At 41.4% G+C, this 10729-nt stretch overlaps 1 protein-coding gene across 1 annotated transcript in view; it reads left to right on the forward strand.

Moving 5' to 3' along the window:
* Positions 1-10498, forward strand: part of LOC147726875 (2'-5'-oligoadenylate synthase 1-like) — a 240015-nt gene extending 229517 nt beyond the window's left edge. The window contains exon 9 of the mRNA XM_086963004.1: positions 10124-10498. Within this exon, the coding sequence (XP_086819130.1) occupies positions 10124-10280 (157 nt within the window). The 3' untranslated portion in view covers positions 10281-10498. The remainder of the gene's footprint in view (positions 1-10123) is intronic.
* Positions 10499-10729: the final 231 nt, after the last annotated feature.

The following is a 10729-nucleotide window of genomic DNA, read 5'->3' on the forward strand; positions in this document are numbered from 1 at the left end:
GAACTGTGTTGGCCTGGGTAGAGGTCTCGTTGCGAGCATTACTGCTTTCAGCTGATTCAATGCTTCTAACCTAAACGTCCCGTATCTCGGGAACGTCAGTTCCTCATTTCCCTCTGTTATCTTGCTCCACTCGGAGATCCACAGTATAGTGTGTAACCCAACATTCACAGCCATATAGTGAGCTGGTGTACCCTCTGGCGGAGCCTCTTCCCCAGCATACGAATTTCCCCTGTCTCTCTTAAAGATCGCCCTTAGACATTTAAAACACTTCATTTTCAAGAATCTACGATTTTCCTTAATTCTCTTCCTTGTTTACTTCCCGATGGCGAACCACCAATCCCTGCGCGGCTCTCGCTGACCAGCCTATCCCAGCGCGGCTCTACACCAACCAGCCTATCACAGCGCGGCTCGCTCTGACGTCACTCGTCCCCTTTGCAGCAGTTCCCCTCCTTTCTCAGCTCGTCTCCCGGTCTTGCATGCGTCTCATTCATACACCGAAAAATGACTACTTCCGACCAAGCAATCACTTTTCTTGACTGTACGTCCACAGTCTAACTGTAATTGTCACCTCAACTGACGAGACGTCTTTCACTAACGTTCAGACGCTCGCCTTAACTGATAGGTTACTTACACACAGTCAACGTCCGACCAGCGTCCGTTACTCATACACTCACTCTTACGTTCCCCCTATCACGGTCCTACGGGCGATCAATGGTACCTCATGACCCCCTTCACAATGGTAGACAATTACTCTGGATGTCCGATACACCCGAACCACTTAAGCCCTTCCCTGGACGTAAGATTTTCACCGGTTGCGCGCGCTCACAACCGTCTCACAATCACACTACAGGCATTCAACTCCGCTTGACATTACAACACAGGTACAACACAAAACACCGCAATCTGGCAACGCATGACCCTTATACTCACTCTCGACCGACTCTGCTGCTTTTTCTCTCTCGCACCGTCAGCACCTTCTTCGGTAGGTAGCTCTTCTTCTGGTCGTCGATGACTAGGGGCCTTGGGGTAATCTGGACCTAACCTAGGTCGCCTTCCTCATGAAGCCAACCATCTTTCTCTGCTACCAACTGCGGGAATGAGATTTTGATCAATTATCTGATCACCTTGATACCTATCTCATTTGAGTCCCTTTTTGGATCGGTTATTGACTGTCATTGAGTAAAAGGCAAACCCACATAAGTTAAATCAACCCCATAGACTGACGCAACTTCTAAAAACCACTTACGACTGGAAAGGTTTAAAGGTTTATTATAAAACCAAAATCAGTTGCAAATACAAACACCTCAATATAAGGTTCAACAGGTATACAGGTACTAGAAGGAACATGAACTCTCTAAGAAACCTCAATCGACAGAAGAAAACAATCAAAACCAATTCAAAAATCAATAAGTTGAATATCATTGACACAAAGTGAATCTGAAGCGTCATTTACAGAAAGAAAATAAAACAGGTTAAACTGTCCCTACACTATGCTAGATGACATCCCTACTTAACAAACCCTTTACTTAAAAAGGTGTCAGCCGTTTGACTTCCGAAGAAGCTCAAACTCTCTTAGTCTCAGATGGAAACCTATGTCGCGTAGCAGTACCCTTTCTGCCTACCCATCCGCTCTCTAAGGGTCCTCAGGCCATCTGCTCTGTCTTCTCCCCGGGGTGCTGTCCCTAATACAAAATCACAGTATGGGTGGAACGCCCCTTTGAGACGCCCACCACATATACATTTCACGTGGTCCTGCTTCTGGTTTTTTCCATAGTTTCGTTTCTTTGAATCGTCTGTTAAGTTGACCTTGCTTCCCAGGCGCCGTCTCCATCGTGCTGGTACCCCCATGACATTCCGGTCGACTCCTCCGGACCCGAGCCTATCTCCTCAAACAAAGCTCTATTCATCAAGCCTTTGATTGGTAACCCCCTCGCACCTGCAAACAGACACTTCGAAACAGGGCCCCAAATTCCAGGCTCCCCTTATCTTACTAGGCCGTAAAACTTCGACCAGCATTGGCAATTTATTTTAACGAGGCTTTTGACTTTTAGCTCACACGTGCAGATCAAAGCTAACCCACTATCTCTCCAAACCCATTAAATTATATGCAGTAGTCTGTACCCTATGAACCCTTTTCTTGAGCTTAAAATAATATACTAACACACCACTCTAACATTATACAAAAACACTTCTATAAAATTGCCTTTAACTTATATAAGCAAACTCATTGATTACATTGAATCCATGTCGTATTAGATGAAATGGTACACTTCGTTCTTACACAGTGCCATGTGGTCTGCACGTTTCTTCATTTTACATTTCATCTCTTTCTCCGTTTAGTAACTACATACATGGAATCTGTTTAACGCTTCTAATGTTCCTAAACATTTTCACACATTTCTACATTAGCCCACACTCTATACGGGCTTTTCTAATTCTACTAAACACTCTAGAGTAAATACAGATACATTTTCTCACTCCTTAGGTTACATAAGCTAACTTTACGCCACAGGCTTGTAAATATGATGCAGACATAATTTTCATTCAAATTGCGCTCTCTCACACCCAAAAACTAGTGAATCCCTTGCTGAATCCTCAGCCCACAACAGTTTGGGACTCTTCCAAAGAGAGCTAGAATGCTTTTGTGATGGCTTCCATTGTTCAGCAGCCACGGGGAAAATGTTGAAGATGTAAAAAGCTAAAAAAAAAAAAGAAAAATAAACGTAGTGCTGGACAGGTGTTCTTCAGCACATAACTGTCCCCCTGACATACATGCTTCATTGTTTCTCAGCTGAAGTTGTACAGTGCACATCACCTGCGCCATAAATACGCACGTCCTCCCTTCAATGGATCCCGCGGTATCCCCTTTGCTCTCCTGTTTGCTTTCTTCCCATTGCGAGGACGTCCATGACGTTCTGCAGAGAGCGCAATCGGCCCCATAGTGCTAGTCTTGGGGGTGTAGAAAAGCACTTGCTCCTGACTAGCACAGACTGACTGGCAACCATAGCAATCCTTTGACGTAAAGCTATTCTGAGAAGTGTCACATATTTCCTTGATCCGCCAGATACATTCACAGATGCACATATGGCAGATGAAGCAAGTGTGTCCTTGGCTTCAGCACCCTCCCTCCGGGCGCTAAGCCCAATCCACACCCAGGTTCCAGCCCAGCACGTGCTCAACTCTGCCAGGAGTCTACCCCTGGCTGCTTTGAAAACTCCTCAGGCCCACGTGTTTCCATCCTGCAGGGTGGCTGCCCTCTGCTTTGCTGGCTCTGTAAAAGGGCCGCGTGTCTGTTACTGTCACAGGAGTGCAGTAAATCGCAGGCGAGGCTCCTTTGATCAATTCTAGAAACCCCCCAGATGTTGTATTCGACAGATGTTGGAGTCTAGTTATGCCAATCATCTCCCGAGCAGCACATTTACTACTGCACATAGTTAGGTGAGCAGAGTCTGAATGCGCGTGCTCTGGCTCCTTCCTGTAACTTACAAATACTGGCTCTTGACGTATCATTCCGGTCATTGTAACCCACGGTCCGAAGACTGCCATGAGTTAGTAGTTAACATTCTTTGAGCCCGTTCCCTGGCATCATAATTCGTCTCCCAGCACAGTGGCAGAGGCGCCCGATGCTCAGCAGTGCGCGGATCCCTGAAGTCTGAATCCCACTTCACTGGAAGCTGGGTCACGACACTCTTTTCGCAAATCTAAAAGCAGTGCCTGGAAGAACATCAAATATTCATTGTAGTCGAACTGTTCTTGTAACTTTTCAATTCAAAATTCTGTTTTTTTATTTTTTATTTTAGATTTTGCATAATTGTCTATAAGGGACGATGGTCGAAAGAGCGATTTACAGATTTGGCATGCAATTGAGTTTACAAAATTTGAATAAACAAGTTAACAAAGTAAAATAGGACACAGAGTATAAAATACATATTGCAAAATACACATAAAATGGGAAAAAACTGAAATTAACTGAAACCAAACTGATACTGTATTTACAGAATAAGGGCATATTTACTAAGGGCTTGTGTCACACAAGGTGACGCAAGGATAACGCAAGCCCTTAACTTGGATTTATTAAGTCACGCACAGCCACCTGATGGCCAGGAGATAGAAGGACTGAGCTATAACTTAGCAGAGGTGCATTTCTGCTCTCTCCCATTCACACAACGCAAGTTGTCTTGCTGCATTGTTTGCGTGAAATATTGGTAAATCTGCCCCTAAGTGTACATAACACGAAAACCTTGGAGAAAATAATCCCCATAGCCAATTGAATAACTATAAGGCTTATCATCAAGTGTCGGAGACTGGAGGGAGGAATCTGGCCAAGAGCCACCGACTGGAGCAGAGAAGATCTACATATCACCCTTCATGCTTGACACAGAAGAAGTGAGGAATAGAATTCCAGATTCTGCTGCGCATACTGAGAGCCATTGATTTTAGGGTATGTTTTTTGTTGATGGGAAGGTTTCTAAGAGCAGATTGTATTGCTATGTAAGGAGTGGGGTATTAGAATTGTAATGCAGACATTTGCGGTGTATGCACACCATTTAGTAACTGTGTGTGCCCTCGATGTAAACCCACAACATTTTTTAAAAGAGATCTAGATGGATTTTGGGGATCTCTGTCAGAACTGCCTTCCTGTGGTGAAATCTGGAAAGGACCTTGGATTGCATTCTTTATTTTAAAGTCCTGTTCTGATAGAAGCGTCCCACGAACTTTTGTAAGTATGAGCTGATACTGTGCATTTTTATTATAAAAACATCAAGATATTTTTGGAGGTTGAGGTTCTTGTCTAGGATGAATTCAAGGATTTCGGAGCTTCCAATAATTGTTGTTTATAACTCAAGGTGGGGTGATGCACCCACCCATGTTTGCACTGAGATGGTGGAGAGAGAAATAGCAACGAGTAAGGCCTCAAACTGAAGGAGATTTAGTTTTAGGTGTAGTTCAGTAATTCAACACAAGTCAGAAAGAAATTCCCTTTGGGCGAATTTGCAAAAGTACATAGGTACTCACAAAACATACATTAAACTACTGACAACTCACATATCACAAGGAAGCATATATAGGACGGTACAATAAACAATAAAAACAACATTCCAATAAAAAGGAGTTCACAGGGAGAAAGGATTAGCCGGGATTACGAGCGGATCCACACGCGGGACGCACAGAAACGAGACACAGAAGGGCCTCCAGAGAGGGAATTTTCTCGGGAAACGTATATCAAACGAGTACCTTGGGATTGAAATTTTACCCCTCTGTGCATGGTTACTAATTCTTGAAAACGTTGTTACACGAAGTGGAAGTCGGAACCGAAACTTTAACTACCGCGTGCTTATGAGGCAGTTATGCTAACTATTTCTTCCAGATATTAAGCTGGATGCGTTTTCGATACTTCATGGAAATTATATAAGTGGTTTCTTTGAACCTTTAAAAATTTGTTTGGGAAACATTATTTATACACTGTCCTGATGAAGGCGGATTTGATTGACTGTACCGCCGAAACGCGTCGACGCCCTAGGAGCTAATCAGGGACTATAAATTAAGGAGAAATTCAAAATTAATGTCTTGTGCTTGGGTTTAATCCTTTCTCCCTGTGAACTCCTTTTTATTGGAATGTTGTTTTTATTGTTTATTGTACCGTCCTATATATGTTTCCCAATTTTTAGCATTTAATTGATGTAATGTTTGCCTAATAAATTGTTTTATACTTTATTCTTTGCCAGAGTGTTTTCACATACACTGTAATTTTCACGTGTCTACATTGCTTCCTTGTGATATGTGAGTTGTCAGTAGTTTAATGTATGTTTTGTGAGTACCTATGTACTTTTGCAAATTCGCCCAAAGGGAATTTCTTTCTGACTTGCGTCATTCGTGGAACCCTATCCCTTTGGCTTCGGGGTCCCTCTCTCTTTTGTTAGAGGTTCAGTAATTCAAGCCTGGATGTCTACTACCAGTATATGGAGACTTCCATGTAAGTGTGAGTGACCTTGGCACAGTAGTATAGAATGATGGATTTACTCAGTAGATCTGAGAATGATTGTAAGTACAAGATGAAGACTGAGAGGGCTGATGCACAACCTTGAGAAGCCCCTTGGTGGAGTGATGCAGGGTCAGACAGAGAACCACTGACCTTGATTTCCAGTGAACTGAGTTCTTATTTTGCCCTCTTCATCCTAGTATCCTTCAGGATTTCTAGTAGGGTTTTGTGGCTGACAGAAAAAATATTAAAAAATATACATAACTATCAATAGTATTCTTTATTTAACCCATTCTGAGTTATAGACATATGAAGTACATCACTGCAGTATAGTAATACAGGAATTGTTTTCCTACCTAGCTGAAGAGAGTCCTGTCCTCATACCATCACCAGAGCTCCAATTGGTTTGTGCATATAATAAAAAGGAGGTGAGTCAGGACGCAACCCTATCATATGCCACGTGCTATTTTCAAACTTTGTGTACATTCTACTCTCGGTCCTTATATAACTCCAGCAGAAACATCACTTTGTAATTGCAGTACGAAATCAATGATGACAATATCAAGCTCTTATTTCCAGTGCTAACCCCCTACAATGGAAATTCCACAGTCCTTCAGAACACAGTAAAATCTTTCAACGAGTGAGTTGTCCCTGGCATGACACAGGACACACCAGCGGTAGATTCCAGAGTGTCTGGAAATACCCTGCCATTTCAGCAAACACAAGTCATGGTTAGTCATTCGTCGTAGCTGATTCTAGCTGGATATCCTACATTAACGCTTCCTTCAAGAAACTAATCACTTTTGCAATTGCAAAATTATCTACAAATTTCACTTAAGTAACATTGCAAACTAATCATTAAAAAAAGCCATTTATTGGTGCAACCCCCCCAAATTCCCAAGTCCCAACCATGTTACCATGTTTTGTGTAATGTCGCAATTTCCAGGCCCCCTAACTCGCTGCATTTTGCCTCAATATGTCTTCACTTACAGAAACCTATAACCTATAAATATTTCCTTGCCCATTGACTCAAAATTACGAGTTACTTTCTGCTCTATGCGAGACATACAGCTATGGCCCTCATGCAAACTTTCTAGCAATTAGATGCATAAACTCTTGGGGCAACCGGTTTGCCCTGCCACCTTTTGGTACCTTCATCACCCGACAGTTCAGACCATATAGTAAAATTATCCTTTAAACTTGCGAAACAAACACACCTTCTTGGGCCAACCCTTTGCCCTATGTTTACTCTAGCTAATATAAATTCTTCTTGCTCCAAGCATTTCAAGCATTTACACCGTCTTCTGTCACCAAAGTTCCCATCCATCACTTGAGCCTTCCTTGCCACATTGATATCTTGTTGCTCACAGCACCAGCGTCCCAACAAGCAATCCCCACTCAAATTATGAACGTCTGGAACACATATTTTTGCGAACATTAAAAATCGTTTTCATCATCTTTTTATTGTGTTTGTACAACCTTTTAACCAAATGAGGTGTTTTCATACTGACTGCGAAGATTGGTTTATGTTCAGTCCACACACATCAGACTTAAGAATCTGCACACTTCACTAGCAGGCCCATGCTTTCTTTTGAATCACATCGTAATTTCACTTTATATCACTTAAGGTGATGACTTTACTTATTCCCCTACCACAACTGCCGTTTTACAATTTTTATCCTACAAATTGGAAATGCTGACTTCAATGTTAATGGCATTCTTAAGAAATGGATGCCCTTTTTGGTGTTAAAACTATGTCAAAACTATTGTGCAGCTTGATATTAAAGTATATGTTAGGCTAGTCTGGTAGGCTAAAATTACTGATATTCTGCAACAAAACTATTATCTTAAATGACTGCTGTTGCTCATCTACAGCAGGTAAACCACAGTTCCAAACAACTAGACATTTTACTAAGGAACAGCATAAAATGGGTGCTCTGACCATGTTCCAGATACCAATAGAGTCATCTGAAATGGTTAAGAATCAACCATTAACTTTGGTTTAAACACATTTTATTGTGATTTATACATTAGCAATCAGTTATCATACTACAGTTAGAAAGATATCTCAGAATCATACTGGGGAGTCTTGCCTTAAAGAGAGGTCCTACTATCCTGCTTGACTTGTCATTTTGGAATCGATCGAGACGTGGTCGCCCGCGGCTGCGCAGAGAACAAGAGACACTCCGGGGACTTTTGGCTCCTTCACAAGAAGTAGAACATTTTGTGACTGGTTCCATTTCAGACGGATCCAAAGTGAAGGCGGTCTAATTAAACACAAATGCGGTTTGATTTTGACATCCAAGGCGAAGGTTTTACTCAGAAGAAATAGGAGTGCGTGTTTATGCAATTGAAGCGTGGTTGAGACTTTCCATTTCTCTCAATACCAGGACATTTCTAAATGATCTGTGTTTTCAAACCATACATTGATGAGAATTCCCAGTGTAAATCAATACTGTCCTGAAGGTGGTGGTAGAAAATAAATATATATCCACTGAAACGTGCGTCGACTGACTATTGGTGTGTTCAGTCTGGACCCATACACTAAAAGGAGAAGATAATTCAGATTTGGCTGGTGGTCATATGTTTTTTTCTGGAATGTGTGTGTTGGATGTGTGGAAGGTGGAATGAATGGCATGTGAGATGAGTATGGTACACATGTGAGATGAGTATGGTGCAGGAGAGCACATGGGGGTATATAGAGATTTGTAGTGTTGTGGTCCACCTTTGTAAATAAATGAATGTTTTTTGTGTATTGTAATGAAAGAAAAACTATATATAAACATAAACAATGTTATGAAAAAATCATGAAATGTTTGTGTAAACAACATAAGGAAACAGAGTTGTATAAAAATACATTTTTAAAACTCATTTGGATCAGTTCACAATGGGATTTTCCCATAGTGACAAGTCAAGGAGGTTATTAGGACGTCACTGTAAGGCATTTTTTTTACTTTTCCCTCCGTTCCTGAGCCTGATATTGAAAGTGAGAGAGTAGAGGGGGGAGCATTTGTGTGTGTTTTGTCATACTCAGTAGTCTACAAACACTAAACTGTCAATTCCCCAATTTACCAGCAATCCCCTCCCTTCCCATAGTGCGCCCAATATTCTTTCCATTGTCTGTGGAACAATTCAAGACAGTAATATGTCCGTGACCCATGTCAACCTGGAGGTATAGTTGACACATATTCTGCATAATGGAGGTTGAGGTTATTTGCATCAAGGGAGCTTTAATAATGCAGCTAAGGAGGGGGGAAAGTAGCGGGCGAACCCTATGGTGTGCCCAGCAAGGATTGTGGTGGAAGGTCCGTTCAGCAGTGCATCAGACACTTCCATTTCCGTGATGTAACAATTAACTTTGGTACACACAAATAATGGCATCATAGGTTAACTGTCCTTGGGCGGGCAATTTATTAAGCAGAAGTTTTAAGGTAGGTATGAATAATTACTTGTATTTGCATCAACAACAGCCTTATTCATGTACATTAGAATAGCCAGCCAACACGCTTGGTCCATACTTTTCTAAAGGCACAATTCTTTCTTTGTGAATCCTAAGAGGGTTCATAGGCAATGGTTGTGATTGCAGTAAGTGTTTGGTCTTTTCATTTGCTGGACTTGGATTGATGGAACCTCTGAAGATATAGTAGAGCAGGTTTGCGTCATCATGGAATTGTGGGTTATTTATAACGTAAGGTAATCCACATGCTTTTATTCTATAGTTCTGTCTGCGAATGAACGTGTCTTGGTCTGTGGCATTATTGATTGTAATAGATAATGGCCTGTTTCTAGTAAGTCTTCGGCAAGCCTCAGACCAAAATAGGTTCATTACATGCAGCATGGGCCTATCCTGACAGCAGTTGTGAGTGCACTATAGATCCTTCTAACAACTCTTCTCCACTGAAAACTCATGTGCTTAATTGATGGTCAAGACAAACAAATTCTATTAGCTTGAGGAGACTCATCTTGGTAGGCCATGACCTGTGAGAGCTGGGGTACAAAAGGTAAAGCAAATGGTAGCACCTGCGTCTACCCCTAAGTGGCATCAATGTCTGTTTCAAGAACTTACAATACTAATTTACAATTTGTATTGCTTTAATGTAATGTACACTCCATAATGATCTGCAGTGTTGTTTTTTCCAACAGACCCTTCATACTCGATCCGGCGAATCCCACTTTTAATGTGTGTGAAAACAGCAATGCATGGGATGAAGTGGCTCAAGTTGCAAGGTTGAGTCTCATGAAACCATTATTTAATGGTGTGCCGGCCAAGGAACCCTGGCTTTTTACCAACCACTGGTAAAGGAAATGTGCATACCACTGAAGATACCATTTACAGCATGTCTCCCTTGAGTTATTGTAATATGGTAAAGTAGTTATGTATGGTATAGCAGTTAAGCCTTCTGCGGTTTTTATATGAAGTAATGCTCTTTTTTCCCCTACACCTATTAACGTGTTTTGCTTGTATGGGAGACTGTTAACCAACTTCACATAGTTCTTTAAACAAAGAATGTTTCTTGTCTCCGATATCTGAGACTACAATATCTTAAAAAGAAAGCTGAATACAAGAGTAAATGTTTTGGGAAGACATGCATTGCCCTTCCCAAATAAGACAACATAAAGATTGTGGGATTAGGTTAAGGGGAGGAATTTGCAATGATCTAAATCGTGGAACACCTTGTAAAATAATGAAAAAATGATCAACTTTTAAAGAACATTTATGTCCTTTTGTATTTTTGTTTTATTTGCTTC

The sequence above is a fragment of the Lissotriton vulgaris genome, chromosome 3_1 (genome assembly GCF_964263255.1).
Source record: "Lissotriton vulgaris chromosome 3_1, aLisVul1.2, whole genome shotgun sequence".
Taxonomy (NCBI): Eukaryota; Metazoa; Chordata; class Amphibia; order Caudata; family Salamandridae; genus Lissotriton; species Lissotriton vulgaris.